The 21,324-nt window shown below is 35.5% G+C and overlaps 1 protein-coding gene across 20 annotated transcripts in view; it reads left to right on the top strand.

Annotated features, from left to right (window-relative positions):
• MYCBP2 (MYC binding protein 2) overlaps positions 1 to 21,324 on the top strand; it is a 283,201-nt gene that overhangs the window by 168,209 nt on the left and 93,668 nt on the right. For all 20 annotated transcript variants that reach the window (XM_055360105.2, XM_055360102.2, XM_055360098.2 and 17 more), the window contains 8 exons: positions 1,196 to 1,368; positions 3,110 to 3,254; positions 8,366 to 8,581; positions 13,114 to 13,169; positions 14,771 to 14,886; positions 18,359 to 18,456; positions 19,145 to 19,261; positions 19,976 to 20,116. In XM_055360105.2, the coding sequence (XP_055216080.2) occupies positions 1,196 to 1,368; positions 3,110 to 3,254; positions 8,366 to 8,581; positions 13,114 to 13,169; positions 14,771 to 14,886; positions 18,359 to 18,456; positions 19,145 to 19,261; positions 19,976 to 20,116 (1,062 nt within the window). The remainder of the gene's footprint in view (positions 1 to 1,195; positions 1,369 to 3,109; positions 3,255 to 8,365; positions 8,582 to 13,113; positions 13,170 to 14,770; positions 14,887 to 18,358; positions 18,457 to 19,144; positions 19,262 to 19,975; positions 20,117 to 21,324) is intronic.

Here is a 21,324-nt window from a genome sequence, read left to right as displayed (position 1 = left end):
GCAATATATTATATATTTTATATGCATTATTTAGTTTGAATTTTTTAACTGTGTAAGAGAGAGATTATTTGATGACCAGTTTATACATTTTACAGATTCAGGGATGGTAACTTTTTAGCTTAAGAGCACACAGCAAATAATTTGTCCAAAGCCAGGATTTGAACTTAAGTCTGTTTGATTCCAAAGATGATTATTTTTGAAACTGTATAATTTCAAATTTGATAGTACTAGAAATGTAATTATTTTCTATGAAAAAATCTTTTTGGAATTTATTTTATAGTCAGTAAAAAGTTTTCAGAGTTCCAGCATTTAAAACAAGTCTCTCCAAAAACATAAGACTTGCTTGTCAGATAGGTGAAACCTAAAATTTGTTTTATCTGCCTCTTCTTCTTAACTTTAATAAGGCTTAGGCAGGCTAATGAGATGTGTGTGCTGCCACAATCAGGCTTCCACCCACTTTTTACCCAAGTCAAGACCTTGGTGTCCACCCACCCAAGAGAATAGACACACCTTACTCATGATAGCTGCCTGTAAGGGGGACTGAAAAAGAGGGAAGCCGGGTGCAGTGGCTCAGGCTTATAATCCCAGCATTTTGATAGGGCAAGGTGGGAGGATTACTTGAGGCCCGGAGTTCAAGACCAGCCTGGGCAACATAGCAAGACCCCATCTCTACAAAAAGTTTTTAAAAAAATTAGCCAGCCATGGTGGCATACGCCTGTAGTCCCAGCTACTTGGGAGGCTGAGGCAGAAGGATCGCTTGAGCCCAGGAGGTCGAGGCTACAGTGAGCTATGATGGCACCACTGTACTCCAGCCTGGGTGGCAGAGTAAGGCCCTGTCTCAAAAAGAAAAAAGGGGGAGACATCCACAGTTGCTGACAGAAGGGAGCTCTGGCCCTGAAAAATGAGGACATAACATATAGAGGACTGGCGTGGAAGGAGATACACCATTTTATCCAGCATGCAGATCTCTGACAAGGCAATTATTTTTGAGGAAGGAAAGAGACTGGAAATATTGTCTCATATTTTTCTCTCCTAGGAATTTCCTATTCTGTGGGTTAAAAGAAGGAACAGTGGGGTACGTGGAGAAAATGATTTCTCCATAAAGGCCTATCTGAAAGTATCTGCATGTTGAAAAATTTTATGTAATTAAAGTTTTATTTTTAAGAATATATAAATATTCTTTTTTACTTAACAGGTGTGCAAAACCCATTCTGGAATTCTTGGAAAGGGTCTAGCTCTTTCTCATTCACCAACTATATTAGAAGCACTTGAGGGAAATTTACCACTCCAAATCCAAAGCAATGAACAGTCTTTTCTGGATGATTTTATTGCCTGTGTCCCAGGATCAAGTGGTGGAAGGCTTGCAAGGTAAATGTACTTTAAGTTACTTACTTTATTTTAGGGCTTTCATCTTTCTTCATTTCTGAAAGAGGGGAGTCATTAGAATACTAAAATACTACTTTAAAAAAGTCTGGTTTATGTATGTTTAACTTGCTGAAATATAAAATGATAGTTAATATTTTTGTTTGGTGGTTGTTTGTTTGTTTGTTTGTTTTTGAGAGAGAGGGTCTCACTGTGTTGCCCAGGCTGGAGTGCAGTGGCATGATCTCAGCTCACTGCAACCTCCACTTCCTGGACTCAAGCGATTCTTGTGCCTCAGCCTCCCAAGTAGCTGGGATTACAGATATGCCACCACACCCGGCCATTTTTCTTTTTTATATTTTTTGTAGAAACAGAGTTTCACCATGTTGCCCAGGCTGGAATAGTTATGATAGTATATGATAAGACCAGCTGCAATGGCTCATGCCTGTAATCCCAGCACTTCAGGAGGCTGAGGTAAGTGGATTGCTAGAGCATAGGAGTTGGAGACAAGTCTGGCCAACATGGCGAAACCCTGTGTCTACAAAAAATACAAAAATTAGCCAGGCACAGTGGCACACTCCTGTAGTCCCAGCTACTTGGAGGCTGAGGTGGAAGGATTGCTCAAACCCTGGAGGCAGAGGTTGCTTTGATTGTGCCAGTGCAATCCACGGCGAAACCCTGTCTCTGCAAAAAATACAAAAATTAGCCAAGCATGGTGGCACACACCTGTAGTCCCAGCTTCTTGGAGGCTGAGGTGGGAGGATTGCTCAAACCCTAGAGGCGGAGGTTGCTGTGATTGTGCCACTGCAACCAGCTTGGGCAACAGAGCAAGACCCTATCTCAAAAAAAAAATTAACTAATTAAATTAAATTTATTATAGTTGTTAATTGATTATTTTTGTTGCTTTTTGTTTTTAGGATGAAAAGGGAAAAAAATATGCTGGCCTGCATGATTTTACTCGTAAAAAAAAAATCCCAAGTTTTTTCTGGTTTTAATTTTAAAATTGCAGAAATTACTCTTTAGTTTTTAAAAATCACAAAATAGTGATTGGAGAGGAATATCAAATCACTTAAGTCAGCCTCACTACTATACTATGCAGACGTTTTTATGTAATGCATGGTAGAATTACTTATTACTCAGCTCACAGGACAACTTGAATGTGTAGATCACAGAATGAATTCAGGAATGAACATCACAAATTACACAACATTGATGCATTTTAGGTGGAAAGCAAGGTAATGAGGAAGATAGTTGAGAAACTGTGTGAAAAAAAGGTGGGCAGTACACCTGGAACCTGGCTGCTGTCAGGCAAGTAGAGGGCCATTTCTACCCCTGCTTTTACAGAGACACTGCTTTTTCCAGGCTTGCAGGATGGCAGAGTAAGGTGGAGCTCCTTCAGAGAGAATGAGCCTGCTCAGGACTTCAAATTATGCACAACCTACATTCGTGTTCTTGGTGATTTTAAATTAGCCATAGTTAAAATTTCAAGTTTCCTGGTTTTAAAAAGTATTTTTATACTGTATTTAAATATCAGAAATCTCCTGTGCTTAGGCATGTTTTTTAAATGAATTTGTCCTTAACAGTTTCTGAGGGAGACACTCATGATTATCACTGAGTTGGAAATGAAGATAATGTTTTAGCATTTTGTTTGATACAAGTTTTGTTCATTTGGCTTAATTTTATATTAATTGTTGAAGATGCTGATCAGTGTTTGGGGTTTTGTTTATTTGTTTTTCATTACTGTTAGGTGGCTTCAGCCAGATTCATATGCGGATCCTCAGAAAACATCTTTGATCCTGAATAAGGATGATATTCGTTGTGGTTGGCCTACCACCATAACTGTTCAAACAAAAGACCAGTATGGGGATGTGGTACATGTTCCCAATATGAAGGTAATTATAACTGGATTAAATTAGCAGACATCTATATACTGGCTGCAGTGACTGATAAAATTTTAGAAATGCCAAGTGCTGAGAGTCCATTTGTTCTACCCTCTTTATATAATGGGTGATGCTGAAAGTTTGTTTAAATGACTTGTTTATATTAATTAGTCCCCAAGTGTCCAAGTTAGATCTATTTTTTTTTGTGAGTTTGTTCTTTACATTTTGCTACCTGTTACGGGGACTCAAAGGAGGGATAAGAAAGTATCCATCTAAAGAGTGCTAGACACATACAGTGAAGCCCCTCAATATGTATTGATTGAATAAATGCATGAAAGAATACATTTTTAAATTTTGTATATAGTTTTGAAAGACTCAAGTACGTTCTGTGTTTGGTATTACTGAAACCACATTTTAAAAATAACACTCATTAAGTTAGAAATATATGAGTTTAGATTGTAAAAGAATGAGGAATTGAAATAGTTGTATACCATATTGATGAATATAGAGTTTTTAGGATACTTCTTACCTGAAATATGAATAATAATGTTTCAGAGCATATTATACATAATTATTTGTGATTTAATCTGTTAATATGAATATCTCATTTAAAACTTTTATTTCTGAAAAAATTATATTGAATAAAATTTTATATAGGCAGTCCCCAGCCCTTTCCTCCTTCAAAGTTGTCTTATAGAGTGATTGGTTGTTTGAAGCTTAGAGCTGATTAAGCCACAAAATCCTTTTTGCTCATTGGGTAGCTAATTTTGCCTCAATATTATTTTCAGTAGAACTATTTCAACTACTTCATGCATTCTTTCATTTATAGCGTGAAGAAGTACAATGCCAATGTAGCATCTTACCTAAGTAAAAAATAAGAACACATTGCTTACATGACTTAAGACCAGTAAATAAAACTGTATGGAAAAGCTTTCAACCCTGATACTAAATCAAAATCAGTCTTTTAGCAGTATCTTTCAAATATTTGACCATGATCCATAGTCAGAATTTTTATTATAACCCAAAGATATAAATATAATATATGATGGAATAGTGTCTATGTAATAGCATATGTTAAGTACATATAATATACTTTATATATACATACACACATACATACATAATATGCTATACTCTGATACTTTCTCTATCTTATTTTTTAAGGCAAGTCATACCCTTCACAAACTGAGTTCATGCCTACTTGGAATTATTCTATACAATGCAAAAAGCATCACAAATTATAAGAAAAAAAGATTTAAAAATAAAGTTATCCTGATAGTGATATGAAAAAAATTACTACTCAAGGACAGATTTTTGATCACAGTACAATACACATTAAGATGTTGAAGGGCTTGTATATTGTGTATTCACTGATGAATTTCTCAATGTAGTGAGTTGTTAAATCCAGTCTTTGAACCCTCAAGATTAAGTTTTTTATTCATGTGACAACATTCTAATACCATGTTCATACTGTTATGCTTCTGGTATTTCTTTAGTTGTATTTTCTTTCTTGTGTTTTCTCCTTTGCACCTTTTATTATCTCTTTTGATATCTGATATGTTTATATCTTGCATTTGAAAGTCAGACTTCATCTTTTTTTCTTTTCATCTTAGAGTTCTTTTTTTAACCATATGATGGATCTGCTTTTTTTTTCCTCTCTTCTTCCCTCTCCTCTTTCACTTTCACCTCCTTCTCCTTTTTCCTTCTTTTCTTCCTCTTCTTTCTCCTCCATATATTTGCTTCTCCTACTATCTTTCCTTGACTTAAACCTCTTACTCAGTGTGCTCTAAATTCATGTCAGATTTATCCAATTTAGAAACTTTCTAGAAAACCACTCTAAATACTATCTAGAAGAAGTGATTTGTGCTCCTACTGATGTTTAATGTATTAATATCATATTATATTAGCTGGAAACAAAATTAATTTAACCTATTTTACTTTCAGCCTATTAGTATATGAAGTCTTAGGAGTACTTTAGACTGTTCATAAATTGTTAAAATCTTTATGCAGTAATAGCTAATTATTTGAAACATAAAAGTTGATTTGCAGCTAATATTTCAGTGAGTTCCAAAATGCTTTCAAAAGCAACAAGTGTTATTGTTATAATTTTTTACTTATAAAATGACTGTTCCCTACCTGTGATAAAATGAGTTAAAACTAAACACACATATTGTACCAATGTCAATTTCCTGGTTTTGGTTCAGTACCATCAGTGTCTGACAGTGTTGGATAAAATGTAGCCATTGGGGGAACCTGAGTGAAGGGTACATAGGACATTTCATCTATTTTTGAAACTTCCTGTGAATTAAAAAAAAAAAAGTTTATTTTAAGGAAATCTTATTTATTGACAAGAGAAAGTCACATAGGAAATAAAAGAATAACTTTTTTTTAAAGTAACACAGTTTGTAAAAGAAAGCAGAATGGTTATTCTATAATGTCTCAGTTTTCTTAAAGTATAAAATTATTCAGTGATTTACTCAAGGTTCATGGTGCATACACACATAGACTCTAATGATAATTTATTAAATACTTAGGGTAAATACAGTTGCTTACAGAAAGGTTAAATTGAAATAGTATGTATAAAAATAGTGTCTGTAATTTAATATCAAATATGTTTGAGACAGGAGAGTTCCCTTGACCCCTTTGTGGGACTTGGGACGTGGGTGTGGTGTGGCTCATTTACTTGACTGCTGCACTCAAACCCCTTGCAGGATGGCGAGCACCGAGGCAAGCAGGTGCCAGGGCCCAGGCAAGCGCCTCTGGTCTCCAGCCCCACAGCAGCATCTAGGGGTGTGTCACAATTAATGCTTTTTTAGCTTTGTTGTCTGTGGATGGCTAAGTGTTAAACAGCTCAGTGAAGAATCAGCATGACAGCCTTTTTGGGTTCCTGCACCCAGTGTGTCCTGAATTCTTGTCCGGCATTCAGGAAGAATCAGGTCATATGAATGGTTTGAAACGCGATGAATGCGTGAATACAGCAGATTTTTTTTTTTTTTTTTTTTTGAGACGGAGTCTTGCTCTGTCGCCCAGGCTGGAGTACAGTGGCGCGATTTCAGCTCACTGCAAGCTCCACTTCCTGGGTTCACTCCATTCTCCTGCCTCAGCCTCCCGAGTAGCTGAGACTACAGGCACCCGCCACCACGCCTGGCTAATTTTTTGTATTTTTAGTAGGGACGGGGTTTCACCGTGTTAGCCAGGATGGTCTCGATCTCCTGACCTCGTGATTCGCCCGCCTCAGACTCCCAAAGTGCTGGGATTACAGGCGTGAGCCACCGCGCCCAGCCACGGCGGATTTTATCAAACGGTGGAAGTGGCTCTCAGCAGAAGGGGAGCTAGAAAGGGCATGGTGTGAGAAGAAGGTGATATTTCCCTGAAGCCCAGCCATCTCCAGCCATGCTCCTCTCCTAAGTGGTGCCGTCTGAGGTTAAGCCGCGCGTCTCATCAGTTGCTGCTTCTCCTCTTGATATTCGCCACTTGTCTCTTTGCTAGCTGAAGTCTGGGATTTATAGGGGCATAGGGTAGGGAGGCAGGGCTGGCCAAAAAGGCAACATTTAGGCGGAATACAAGGATAAACTGTTCTCATTTAGGGTCATGGTTTCCAGGCTTGAGAGTGGGGCCTTTGCCAGGGAACCACCTTCTCCTATCCAGTGTATCCCTGACTCCTGTCTGTATCATCTTCAAATTTTTTAATTATGTTTAAAGTTTAAAGCTTTTTATGCTGGCACATGTGTTTGAGTTGAAATTTTAACCATATACCTGTAAACTGCCATTTTTTAAATATAAGAATGGGTTTTTAATATTTCAAGGGGTTTGTGTCAGTCCAAATACTGATCTCTTGTAACCTCACCTGAAGATAGTGGTCACTTAATGGAACATATTTGTCACCTGTGCCTAACATTATGTAAATAGCGAAAGTCTCAAACTACTGATTCCATAGAATCGCGTTATTAAGAACAATAAACATTAAAGACAGTCTTTACTTCTGAGGTATCTCTCAATTACTTAAAAATACTATCACTTTTATCTCTGCACTTTTTCTATTTCTGTGACAATCCTGTTGAATTACCTGTTCTTGCCAACCACAAAACTATTGTCTGTAGGGAGCAGCAGAAACTTTGAGTAAAGCTCAGAATGGTGATACCTGCTGAAGAACTAAAGTGGTATTCAAATTGTGTGTACATTTGTGGTTGCCTAGGGGTCAAGTGTTTTTCTGCCAATGCATAAACAAATAAAAACAATGTTTTCTTATAATTCCTGGGAAATATTTCTGAAAAGTATTTTTCAGAAATAGTAGAGTTAGTAGATGAAATAGTAGAGTTAGTAGATCAAAGATAGTCCCGTTTTGTTGAAGAAATTGAGTTGCAAAGTTATAATTCCTGGAAAATATATCTAAAAGGTATTTTTATAAGACAATTTGTATTTTCAATATATTAACATCCATTAACGAATCTGTTTTTTGCATCTATACTGTAGAGTTAGTGGACGAAAGATAGTCCCATTTTATTCTTAAAGAAAGTGAGTTGCAAAGTTTAATTATTTAATAGATTGCTTAAATCAAATGTTTATGTTGGTGATAGGGCTGTCTAATAATATTCTTTCTTCACCAGAGTAAAGAAACATATTTGGGCTTTAGGTATAAGATTTGTTTTATTAAGTGTTAATTTTTGAAACTTCTATCAATAGAGTACATTTTCTTCTGTAGAACAGTGCAGCTCAAACTGACATTAGTGTTTTAAAATGTGCTGAGATTGTGGGAAAGCATTTACACTTGCATTACCTGATAAAATAATTTGTTAGTCCCTGCAGTAACTTAATGTAGATTCATTCCACTATCTTTTCCTGTACTTTATTAGTGGTGCATTTGTTTTTATGTTTTGATATCTCTGATTATGTATTCCAAAACTATGAGGCCTTGTTTTTACACCGTGTTCATGGTTCATATTGTCAACCCATCTTGAGGTCATTTGAACTCTTTTCAATAAGCCTTTGAAGGGAATGCCAGAGATAGACCAATGCTAACATAAAGTATACTTAATTATGAGTTTATAATTGTAAGTTGCTTATTTTGATGTCAGTGACAATTAAATAATAATGGTATTTGGTTTCTATAATACCATGTTTAGGTGGAAGTGAAAGCTGTCCCTGTTTCTCAGAAAAAAATGTCTTTACAACAAGATCAAGCAAAGAAACCTCAAAGGATTCCTGGCAGTCCTGCAGTAACAGCTGCATCTTCTAATACTGACATGACTTATGGAGGGCTGGCATCACCAAAGCTAGATGTTTCATATGAACCAATGATAGTGAAGGAAGCTCGATATATTGCCATAACAATGATGAAGGTAATTTATTTTACTTATCAGAAAAATTTTAGTTTTCAGCATTTGTTTATTTAACCAACATTTCAGTGATTCAGATGCAGACATGAAATTGTAAGTCCAAAGAGCATTTGATGGATATTAAATTTGCAGCAACACTTATTAAGATGATGTTATCCTGTCTTCAGAGAGGATTTTCATTGGTTTTTGGCAGATGTCCAGAGGGTATCACCAATTACAGATCAAGTTAATCGAATCAGAGATACAGATGGATTAGGCTGAGTTTCAGTTCCTGTGAAAGTACTTGTCTACTTTTGACCGGGAACAGTGGCCCACACCTATAATCCCAGGGCTTTGGGAGGCCAAGGAGGGAACATCACTTGAGGCCAAGAGTTCGATACCAGCCTCAGTAACGTAGTGAGACCCCATCTCTACAAAAAAATAAAAATAAAATAAAATTTCTAAGTACTTGTCTATTTGCAGTTTACTATTCTTGCTAGAATGTATCTCTTCAGGGTTTTGGGGTTTACCTATGCCCCCTTCAATTTTGGGTTCTCTCAAATGCCAGATGTATCTCCTAGAACTCTTTGGGATTTTTAGCTAATACCTTTAGACATTTAAAAAATATATATTTTGGATGTTTTAGTTATCTTCAGAGGCAATGTTAATCTAAATTATCAAGGTAGTCATTATTTGAAGCTGAAGTTTGTAATTTTGGCATTTTCAGAGAGCAGTGGTGAGCCATTGAAGGCTTTTGGGTAGAGGAATGGCTTGATTAGATTTGTGTTTTGTAACGATTGTGGTGGAATATGGACAGTGTAATTGGGCAGAGGATCAAGAAACATGGCTTGGTTTTAGTCTCTTTAGGGGACTATTGACTTAATTTGGTGAGATATGCTGATCAGTTGGACTAGTGAGTTGTCAATCAGGATAGATTCAATAGAATCAGTAGAACCTGGTAGCTAGTGGAGGCAGAGTAAAGAAGAAAGGTAGGAAATAAAAGATGAAATTCACATTTTGAGCTTGTGTCCAATTGGTAATGGAAGAGGGGCAGGTTTTGGTTGAGAAAGATAGCAGATTCAGTTTTGGATGAGGTGAGTTTTAGATACTTCTGAAATACCTACGTGAAGATGTATAAAACAAAGTTAGATGTACAGACCTGAGTGATCATAGTCTGACCTCAAGAAAAGGATTCGGGAATCATTAGCACTTACATTACTTATGAAGTGATGGGAATAGATGATACCTTCTATGGTGAATGAAGACAGAAGTTCCAGGATAGGATCCTAAGAAACACCAATATCACTGAGTCTCAGACTCTTCTCTACATCAGAAGCATCTGGAGCACTTACTTAAAAAAAAAAAAAAAAAAAAAAAGATTTCCAAGCACCCAGAGATTTAGATTCAGTGGGTTTGGAGAGAGGTTCAGGAATTTACCTGAAACAAATATGCAGTGATTCAAATTCAAAACCTAAACTTTGAGAAATATTGATTTACAAGATAGATAAGAGAAAAAGAAAGGAAAAGGAAAAACAATTCACATTGGTAGGAATACTAGCCAAAGAAGCAACACATAATTAAGGGAATGGCTGAAGTGAGTGTAGATAAGCCTTTCAAGATATTTGACTATAGAAAGAACCAGAGGAAATGGAATTGAGTGAAGGCTTTGGAGTATGGGGTCTTATTAATAGAGACAGAGTTACATATTTGAGTGCTGATTAGGAGGTAATTGAGAGAAAAAACAATAAAGATACTCCGAATATAAAAATAGAATCTAGAGCTTAAGTGGTAGCATTGGCCTTAAATAGGAGGAGGAGTAGTGCTTGTTTCATTCTACCAGAAGAAGGAAAAGAAAGCTTAATACAGATGCTAGTAAATTTGTAGGTTTTGCAGCCAAAGGAATTATTTAAAACAGTAATTATATGTTTTGGGATGGAAATGGAAGTGATGAATCTTAGGGTCAAGGTTTTGAAACAAAGGGGATAAAATGAAATTTTTATTCTAGAGATTAAAAGAAAGCACCGATCAGAAAAGATTTATTAGATGCCTTTGAATAATCAGTTGAAATTGAAGATTATTTGTGAATAACAGTGTGAGTCCTATGAGCATGGATAAAACAATCATTTGGATTGATCTAGCATTAAAATTTTGCTAGATAGTTCAGAAAAAGAACAGTGGAACAAGGAAGTTGAGTATATGGTAGCTAAAGAGAGGACAGTGGAACCTAATTTAGTTTGGAAGGGAAGAAATTTCAGAGAGTCAAGGAAGTAAGAGGGACTAGACGTCAAAGTAAATATAAGAATAGTTATTGAGGTAAAAAACTGAACAGGCCATTTTATTTTGATTTCAGAGACAGAACAATTCTGAGTAATGTCACAGGTCTGTGACTTTTGGTGTGAGTGGCTGGAAAAAAAGTTGAAGTTATTGAGGTTAAAGAAATCAGGGAATGAGAAACTAGAGTTCTAGGTGAATTGTCCACTGGCTGTTAAAGAATTCTCTTCTCTCACTTTTTACTCACCAAATTAATAATCCCATTATGAATTCTACATCCGAAATAAATATTTGTCTCATTTTTTAAAAAATCCATCTTACACATTTGGCTATTTTAGCATCAAATTTTAAAATTATTTCTACTATTAAAAAAAAAAAAACAAGGCTAAAAATTCTTCTCTATTCCAACACTTGCTTAAGGAATTTAGTTTCTAGTCTTCTTACCTCCCTAATCTTTTAGTTTCCTATGAACATGCTTCAGTTTGTATAATTTCTTTTGCAAATTTTGTTACCACAACGGAATGCAATATTTCAAACATGTTCTGAGTAGCCTAGGTTTAGAGCAAGTATGGAATACCATTCCCAAACAGTATCTGTGAAATGTTAATTCAGGTCCCAGGAAAGGAAATTTTCCTTATCAACCATTCACAGATACTATGTATTCACTCAGTAGTGAGCCAAGTATTGTAGAGGATGGAAAGATGAAATATGGTCTCTTCTTTCATTACTAAGTGGGTTAATAATATGAATTTGAGGGAGAGTGATGAAATAGAAAATACATTGTACTGAAAGTCTAGAAACATGGATTTCCTTTTCTCACCTTTGTATGGCTAAAGACTCAGCCTTAACTTGCGTTTTTCTCATGTGTAACTTTTGAGTAGGTAAAGTCAGCTAGATCATTTCTAATTCATTTTTATGAAAACAAAAAGGGTAGAGAGAAGGAAGGGGGCTTTGAGTTTGCTTCCTTTTACTGTAAGTACAGGAGGAGTTAGAAGTAGATGAGCAGTTGGACATCTTAACCTGAACCTTGAAAGATAATGATTTCTTTGCTAATGTTGCAGGCATACAGAAGTATTCAGAATAATGTGCCAAGTTTCATGTACCTACAGCGCATTTTTGTCTTTACATTTTACCATAATTGTTTCAGTTCATTTTGTTATTTTTTTATTAAGAAACAGATTGCTACAGGTACAATTGAAGCCTGCATAAACCCTTCCTCAGACCCATTACCACCCCTTCCTTAGAGGTAACCACTGCCCTGAGTGTAGTGATTCTCATTCCTGTATATATTTTTAGGCTCTTACTGAATACAAATTTATTCATAAGCAGTATATTTTGGGTTGTTCAATACGTTTTCCAGAAGTTTATAAAATAATATCATATTGTATGTATCATTTTGCCAGATTTTTGCTTAATGTTGTTTTTGAGGTTCAGCCATGTAGCTATAGGTCATTCATTTTAACTGCTTTAAAGTATTCCATTGGGGATCTATTCCATAATCTGTCCATTCTCCCATTGATGGACGCTTATTATAAACTGTACTGAAATAAACATTCTGTATTTGTCTCCTTTTGTACATGAGCAAGAGTTTCTGTAAGATACATACTTAGAAGTGGAATTGTTAAGTTGTAGGGCATGCACAACTACAACTACATTAAGTATTGCCAAAACTCACACTCCCACGAGCAATGTATGAAAGTAGCAGGTGCTGCATGTTCTCCTCTGCGCTTGGTTCTTAGCAACACAATTTGATGACCATGATGTGATTTATTTTAGTTTTGTTTTAATTCGTATTTTCTTCCAAGTTTAGTTAAATAACTTTTCTAGTCTTTATTGACCTTTCAGATTTCTTCTTCAGAGAATTGTCTTGACTGTCTTTTTTTGTTGTTGTTTATCTCTTTTGTATGGATTTATTCTCTATATGTTATGGATGCATATCACCTTTGGGTTATACGGGTTACAAATCTCCTTCTCCAAGGAGGAAGCTTTTCCTTTCTTTATAGTATCTTTGTTTTGGAAAACTTTAAAATTTTAATGTACTCAAAAGATGTTATCTGTTTTTTTCTTTTGCTTTTTTTTTTAAAGTTTTGGTGTTTACTTTTGGATCTTCAAACCTTGTAGAATTTATCTTTAATAAATGGTCTAATGTAGGTAATTTTTTTTCTTTTTCTCCTATATGTATAACCAGTTGTCTCACAACCATTTATTGAATAATATATTACTCTGTTAATTGAGAATGTTTTTAAATGATTTTATAATTGTTCAGACTGGTCTCTTTCTTAAAGGTTTATGAAAATTATTCATTTGAAGAACTACGTTTTGCATCACCAACTCCTAAGAGGTAAGGATCGTTTTCTCAAAGTATAACCAAAACATGTGTTGTCAGCTGCTTGCAACTAAAATCATCCTGCATTTCAACTTTATTTTCTATAAATAAATACTTTATAGCATTTTTCTAGGTTGCCGATAGAGATGTCACATAATAATGTATAGATTTGCAGAAAGAATGTGTTTACATTCAACTGTAATACTGCCAATATATTACATAATACTACCTACTAGTGAAAATAGGTATGTAAAGTAGATATCTAGTATGTAAAAATGTTTAAATTGACTTGTTTAGGGTTGATTAGTTTGTTTTTTGTTTGTTTGCTATTTAAAAATTATTCCTTTTCTCCTTCCAATGAATTGTGGAAAGATTTCAGCATGTGATATACTTGTATTTGATTGTACTGTCTTAATTTTTCAGCCCATAAGTAATTCTGTTAACTTCAGATTTAAGGACTTTTTTTGAGTTAATATTTTATTTGTTAGGAACAGTACTTCTTAAAATAGAAACTTGGAAAAAATAATTCGATGCATTATACTTTGGAGAGATCACCTCCATAGAATTTAGAAAAATCTCTGAAGTGAATCTGAGATAGCAGAATTATGTATAGGCTGGAAATACCAGTTTGAAACTCATGGGGAAAATAAATTTGGGAATCATCTATCTTGAGATGGCATTTAAAACTGAGGAATGGTTGTCACCTAGATAGATGGCATAGGTAGAAAAAAGATGACCCAGACCCAAATCCTGGGGCATTCCTTAAATTAAACGGTAGTCAGAAAAGGGAAAGCAACAAAACACTGACAAAGAATGGCCAGTGAGATAAGAAAAAAGCCAGGAAAATGTCACAGAAGCAAAAAGAAGGAAGTATTTCAAGATAGGAAGAGTTGTCAGCTATCAGATGCTACTGAGAGATTGCTGAGGATGAAGTGACCATTGAACTTGGGGATGTGGTGGTCATTGGTGACTTTGACATCAGCAGTTGTAAGGAAATGTTGGAAACAAAAGCCTAGTAAGGATAAATTGTGGAAAGGAAGTAGAAGTGAGAGAATGGAGTTTGATATAAATCGGAGAAGAGATGTAAGACCTTATTAGAGGGGGTTGTAATACCAAAGGGAGGTGTTAGTGAAGATTCTAAAGTTTGTGTGCTAATCGAAATGATTCACTAAATTGAGAGTAATTGATGATGCATGAGAGAGAACAAGGTGATTGCAGCATAAAAATGTTGAGGGAATAAGATTCACAGCACAAGGGGAGGGACTAGCTTTGGATCAGATCCAGGACACTTCCTCCATTCTACCATGAGAGAAGGCAGGGGAAAGTAGGTTTATTAATCACCTTGCAACTTTGAGGTTGTATCTGATTGCTTATTGTCTCACAGAAGAAAGAGGTGAGGTCATGATCACCTGAGAGTTAGGAAGAGAGGTGATGCAGGTTTGAGGTTAGAAAGAAGTGAAATTCAAGCATTTTGGAGAGTAGGCAAGCGTACTATGGCAGGGTGATAGGATTGCCAGGAGGTATGCAAACAAATTAAATGTTTGCTGAACTATCGTAATGATGTTGACTGCTTAACCAAAAGTAAAATTTCCAATATCCATCTTATTTCTTTTCAGACCCAGTGAGAATATGCTGATCCGTGTCAATAATGATGGGACTTATTGTGCAAATTGGACTCCAGGGGCTATTGGACTCTACACTCTTCATGTTACCATTGATGGCATTGAAATCGGTATTTTCTTTAAAGCCATGAGCTACTACTTACTTCAAATAACTAGAGTCAAAATTATTTTTATCTTCTAGTTTTGCCCTTTAACTTGCACTAGACATATGGATAGGTTTCATAACTTATTTGAGGCCTTGCTTTCTCTTTCATAATGAGTATTTAATTAGTGCATTAACATTTTGTAATAATTTCTGGTGTCTGCCCAGGCACTGTAGCCCTCATGACTCTCTCCCTCCATTTCCTGATGTGACTAGTCAGGTGTGCTCTTTTCCATGCTGCTGTGTTACCCTGTCTCTCCTCTGTGGGTGTGTCTGTGCCTCTCCTGACTGTGAGCAGAAAGCATTCATGTTTGGATCTTCCAGTGTAGCTCAGTGCCTGGCACATAATGACAGCAAATATGGATGAATGAATGCATTTTTTAATCCATCATTGTGTTAATCTGGGTTCTCCAGAGAGACAGAACCAATAGGATATCTGTACAGTCATGTGCCTCATAGCATTTTGGTCAGTGACGAACAGCGTATATAATGGTGGTCCTATAAGATTTTTACTGTACCTTTTCTATGCTTAGATATGCAAATCCTTACCATTGTGTTACAGTTACCTGCAGTATTCAGTAGGGTAACATGCTGTACAGGATTGTAGCCTAAGACCAATAGGCTGTACCGTATAACCCAGGTAATCTGTACCATCTAGGTTTGCATAAGTCCACTCTGATGTTTGCACAATGATGAAATTGCCTGGTGATTCATTTCTCAGAACATTTCCCCATACTATATTAGATATATGAGAGGATTTATTAGGGAAATTGGCTCGCACAATTACAGAGTCTGAAAAGTCCCATTATGGGCCACACCTGCAAGCTGGAGATCCTGAGATGCAGGTAGCCTCAGAACCAGGGAAGCAGATGATGTAACTCTCAGTCTGAGGCCAAAGGTCTGAGAATCCAGGAGGGCCACTGATAATAAGTCCTGGAGTCTAAATGCTGGGGACCCTGGAGTTCAAATGTCAAGGGACAGTAGAGGAAGTGTTTATCCAAGCTCCAAAAAATAGAAATACATTCATCTCTCCTCTGTTTTTGTTTGCTCTGTGTCCCCCGCTGATTGGACAACGCCTGTCCACATTGAAAGCAGATCTTCTCCACCTACTCCACTCACACTCACACGCCAGTCTTCTCTGGAAACACCCTCACAGACGCAAAAGTAATGCCTTACCAGGTTTCTAGGTATTCTTTAATCCAGTCAAGTGGACACCTAGAAGTAATCATCACAACCATTAACTTTGAAAAACATATTTCTTTTGTTTTAGGCATTAATCTTTTCTTTACTTTTAAACTGTCTGTATAATAGGATAACAAGGAGAAAACTCTAGTAGTTATCAGTGTGAATTTCTTGTAACATTATTTTTCCTGATGCTCCTCAAGAAAAGGGGTTTCTGTGATCAGATAAATTTCAGAAACCTGGTTTGGGATGAGTATCTTTTATCTGAAATGCTTGGCACCAGAAGTATTCTAGATTTTGGACTTTTTCTGATTTTGGAATAGTTGTATTACAGTTACCAGTTGAGCTTCCCTAATTCAAAATTTCAGAATTCAGAATGCTCCAGTGAGCACTTTTTTTGAGCATCATGTCAGCACCCAAAGGTTTTAGATTTTAGATCATTTTGGATTTGGGGTTTTCAGATTAGAGATGCTCAACTTGTATATGGTAGTCTCACTTGAGACATTCACACAATCTACATTAACATATTAGGGATTCTGAGAAGTTCTGAAATCAAGAAACTTGTCTGACTATGTTTAATCCTTATCGTGGGACCCCTTGCAAGTGGAGAAGAGAGAAACAGGGTGGAGATAGTAATAATACCGATTAATATTTCACCAAAATATTTGGGAAACCCTGCTTTAACTAGTTTGCTTTGGCAGTGGAGGTAAAGAGGTACTTTACATTGATGTAATTGTATGTTCTCATACATTAATGTAACTATATAGACTCAGATATATCCAGTTCATCTGTACCATTCTAGAGACCTTCGCCAGCAGCCTTTGCTGCACTCTTCTTTATTTCAATATATTCATAAAGCCTTTAGTTCAGCAAATGTTTTTTGGTTCTGAGCATACATTTTCCTGGGTAAGACAATTCCTGTCAAGTGTTAGCACTTTAATGAGGATTGTGAAAATAAAACACGCAAACAAAAATCTTATGAAGTAGAATATAAGTAGTGACACACAAGACATACAAATTACAGTAGGAATTCAAAAGTAGAAATAGCCAAGAAAGACATTGTGAAAATTTTCTTTTCTCTAAAAATTCTGGTAAAATTTCAGTAGATAGAGTTTTCTTCATCATCTTATCTAATAGTGGGATGAAGAAAACTGATACAAATTAGATAAGAAAAATCCACTTACATTTGTTTTTTGGAATGAAGCTGAACAAAAAGACTTGCTTACTTAGAATCATCCATTTTCTTCCATACTCAACTTCCCTGCTCTTCTTCCTAAGTTTTCTCCAACGCCATCAATGGGCTGCGACCTTGCTTGACCATAGACAAGCAGAGATAATAATTCATTAGAATAGTTATAATAATAATAGCTAACATTTATTGTGCATTTAATATATATCTAAATTTTCTCTATGTATACTTTTTTTTTTTTTTGAGACAGAGTCTCACTCTGTTGCACAGGCTGGAATGCAGTGGCGCGATCCCTGCTCACTGCAACCTCCACCTCACAGGTTCAAGCAATTTTCATGCTTCAGCTTCCTGAGTACCTAGAATTACAGGTGCGCGCCACCATGCCCGGCTAATTTTTGTATTTTTAGTAGAGATGGGGTTTCACTATGGTGGCCAGGCTGATCTTGAACTCCCGACCTCAGGTGATCCGCCTGCCCCAGCCTCCCAAAGTGCTGGGATTACAATTGTGAACCACTGCGCCTGGCCCCTTGTACATTTTAAGTCATTTATTTCCTACAACAGCTCGGTGAGTTAGATACTATTATTTTTCCCATTTTATAGATGAAGAAATTGAGGCACAGAGAGTCAAACAGTTAGTGCGAGATATTGGAGTAACCAAAGCAGTCTAACGTGAGAACCTCAGCTTCTCACAACCATGCTACATTGTCATAGAGAGGACTGGTAGAGATGATGAGTGGTATTCTGATTGGATATTGCCAGATAAGATTTAATTCTCAAGGGTTCTTTTTTTATTATTTTCCATTTTTTCTGTATCATTTCATATGTTCTAGTTAAAGATAGGGAGCCCCTTCTTTTCCTTGACATCCTGAGACATTCCTTTAGAATCTCAGGGCCATTTTAAAAATATTTCTCTTGTTTAGCCTATTAAATATCCATCACCTTAAAAGGACAGAAATCAGATATTTGTGTTAATTTTTAAAAATAGCCTGTGGATGTTTATAAGATTAGGTTTAAGGATCTTCCTTCTCTTTTTTTCTCAAATGTTACAGTTCTCTGATTTTTCTGACAGATGCTGGTCTGGAAGTAAAAGTAAAAGACCCACCAAAAGGGATGATACCACCAGGAACTCAGTTGGTCAAACCAAAGTCTGAACCTCAGCCTAATAAGGTTAGGGCAGAATGAATTGAGAGCCGGAATCATTCAATTTTTACATGTTTGTCACTGATGCTTCAAAATGGCCAGTAAACATCTAACATTTTACTTGATTTCAGGACTTGAATTCTAAATATCCCTAAATAAATTTAGAGAGTAGTTCATGGTAATATTTCTAAGTTGTAGCATGTTTACTTCTTTATTTGGTACATATTGTATTCTTCCTGCTGTGGAACATTTACAATGAACAAAAGTCTCCTGAAATTAAGTGTAAAGTTTGCAAGGTGAAAATGTCCTCTACTGTCAAAAGAAAAGTTAATTTCTGAAATCTAAAGAGTAAGTACAGGCATTTTGGTAAACTGCATGTTAAAAAAATGAAATATTGGTAATTGAATTTATTTTTCTAACAAAGAAATGGTTTTTATCCTTCTTAACACGTATCTTCAATATTTAGAAATGAGTTAAAAATATATATAATTGTCTAAGCTTTATTTTCAGTAATACACATTTCAGTGCTTAAAAGTTCTGTTGTTAGTGTTGTTATAAAATACTGTTATTTGCAGAGGGAGCCTCTCTACAAATAATTCTGGAACCTTGTTAAGAATTATGATACTTTCAAACCTGCTTAATTTTACTTCTTGCTACTTGTAAGATCTCTATTCTATGTTCTTCCTACCTCACTGTTTATCTTTGCCTTTCTCAGGTTCGAAAATTTGTGGCCAAGGACAGCGCGGGGCTTCGCATCCGTAGCCACCCTTCCCTTCAGAGTGAGCAGATAGGCATAGTGAAAGTCAATGGAACTATCACTTTTATTGATGAGGTAATTGATAAAGGAGCTTTTGGTAGTAAATTTTGGACAGAAAGTTTTTGCATTGTTTGCATAATAATAAGGTTACTGAGTTTTTTGTCAGAATATGTTTTAAGCAGTTTGGGAAATATTTTAAAACTATTTTATACAATGTGTTCATTGAGTTTCAAACATTTCATTTATTTTATCATTAAAAAATAACTAAAATTATATTTTGAACATGAAAAGAACAATGTTCGACATAGTATTCAGAACCTGTACATGTATTCACTGAAAATGGGTATAGTTTTTCATGACATTTTAAAATGTTGTTTGTTTTGAAATGTGTTTCTTACTGCTTTAACTTTGGACAGTATATTTTTCTGGTAATATAACCAAGTAACTTCTGATTCTTAAAATATAAATATAAGGGAAGGAAGACTCATATTCCTTTGGGAAACATCTGATTTTACTGTTTAAACTATGTATCTTAAAGTGTGGTTTCCTTGTGTTTTTATTCCTAAGTGAAATTGTTTTTACAATCTTGCCACATGAATTACCATATTGTGTTGGCACTCTTTGCTGCTTTTTTTTTCCCTGGAGGGTCTCTCAGACTTACTTTCTACAAAAACTAGATGCTTAATCTGCACGTGCACCATCATTTTTCTGCTTTGCAGACTTTCAGACCTTGTAGCCTCATAGGACTTACAGGAAGGCCTGGCTTGTTTCTGTTGCTTTTTTCTATAGATCCATAATGATGATGGTGTGTGGCTGAGGCTGAATGATGAGACAATAAAGAAGTATGTCCCTAACATGAATGGTTACACTGAAGCCTGGTGCCTCTCTTTTAATCAACATCTTGGCAAGAGTCTTCTGGTCCCTGTTGACGTAAGTAAAAGGTGGTTTTAAAAAGCATTATAGATACACGCTGTTCGTTTTACAGAGCTTTCTTTAATTAAGGCTTTTCAGTTCTGAGGTAACCCACAACTAAGTAACCTTTGCTTTACAATTTCTTGAATTCTTAAGGGCTTCTGTGTAATGAAAGTGAAGTTTGGCAAGGTTAAGGCCCTTAGTGCAGATTATGATCCATCACAGATAGGCAGGAAGTAGTACATTTAATTAATTGCTACTTAATTAAAACTACTGAATTCCTTTCAAAGAGGTAGAAAATGAGAGTGGTTACATTTTTTTCTTTCTTATTTATACAGCTGTGTGGAATGAATTCCAAACTAAAGTTTATGAACTCAGAATTATACATTCAAGAACATGTATAAATGTATGTTATGTTCACATTTTGCAGATAGTTCTGTGTGTTCTGTCTAATTTTGACTCTCTTCCTTCTCGGCTTATAATACTATTATTTAGATTTGTGGTGCTACGTTGTATTCTAGTTGAAGTTAAATCCTAGTCTTTGAGAGAATTCATTGTACCTCCTTGTTGAGTATAGTAGAATAGAGCCAGTGTCCACAAGATTGCTACTTCATGAAGTATAATAATAACCCACACTTCGTTTTATATATTAACCAGGAAAGAATGATTTTTCCTTTTTAAATTACCATCAAATGTGTGTGCTCTTTAGGACAGAGCTAATAAATAGCACGGGTAAAATTTTATTTAAAAACTTAGTATTTTAAACAGTTGAATTTCTTAAAAATCAGTTTATAAAGTTAGCTTATTGTATCAAACCTTTCAGTATATTCCATTTGACTTTCTCCTTGATTGTCCATAATAATGTTCTCCAAAGCAGTAGTTTATATAATACAAGACAATTCTTTGGTGAAGAAAACATTGGAATTTCTATTTCTATTTATTGATCTCATTCTTTTTTATATGCTTTTGTGTATGTTTTATAATAGCACAGTGGAGACTGTATATAGACAGAGCAAGAAAGAGAAGGAAGATATGTGATCAAGAAAATTTAGAGTGTTGGTTTACTGCTTTACGGAGGTTAAGTTGAACAATGATACATCTATAAGTAAAATACTAAATTTTAAATTAAAAAATTACATCAATTACGTCTTATTAAATTTTCCTCAGATTTATACCTGCAGTTAAAAAGGATTTTGACCCTCTACGAAAGTGTATTTTAAAGAGAT

The sequence above is a fragment of the Gorilla gorilla genome, chromosome 14, assembly GCF_029281585.2.
Source record: "Gorilla gorilla gorilla isolate KB3781 chromosome 14, NHGRI_mGorGor1-v2.1_pri, whole genome shotgun sequence".
Classification (NCBI taxonomy): Eukaryota; Metazoa; Chordata; class Mammalia; order Primates; family Hominidae; genus Gorilla; species Gorilla gorilla.
Note: the sequence above shows the minus strand (reverse complement) of the source record. Positions and strands in the feature narration are given on the sequence as shown.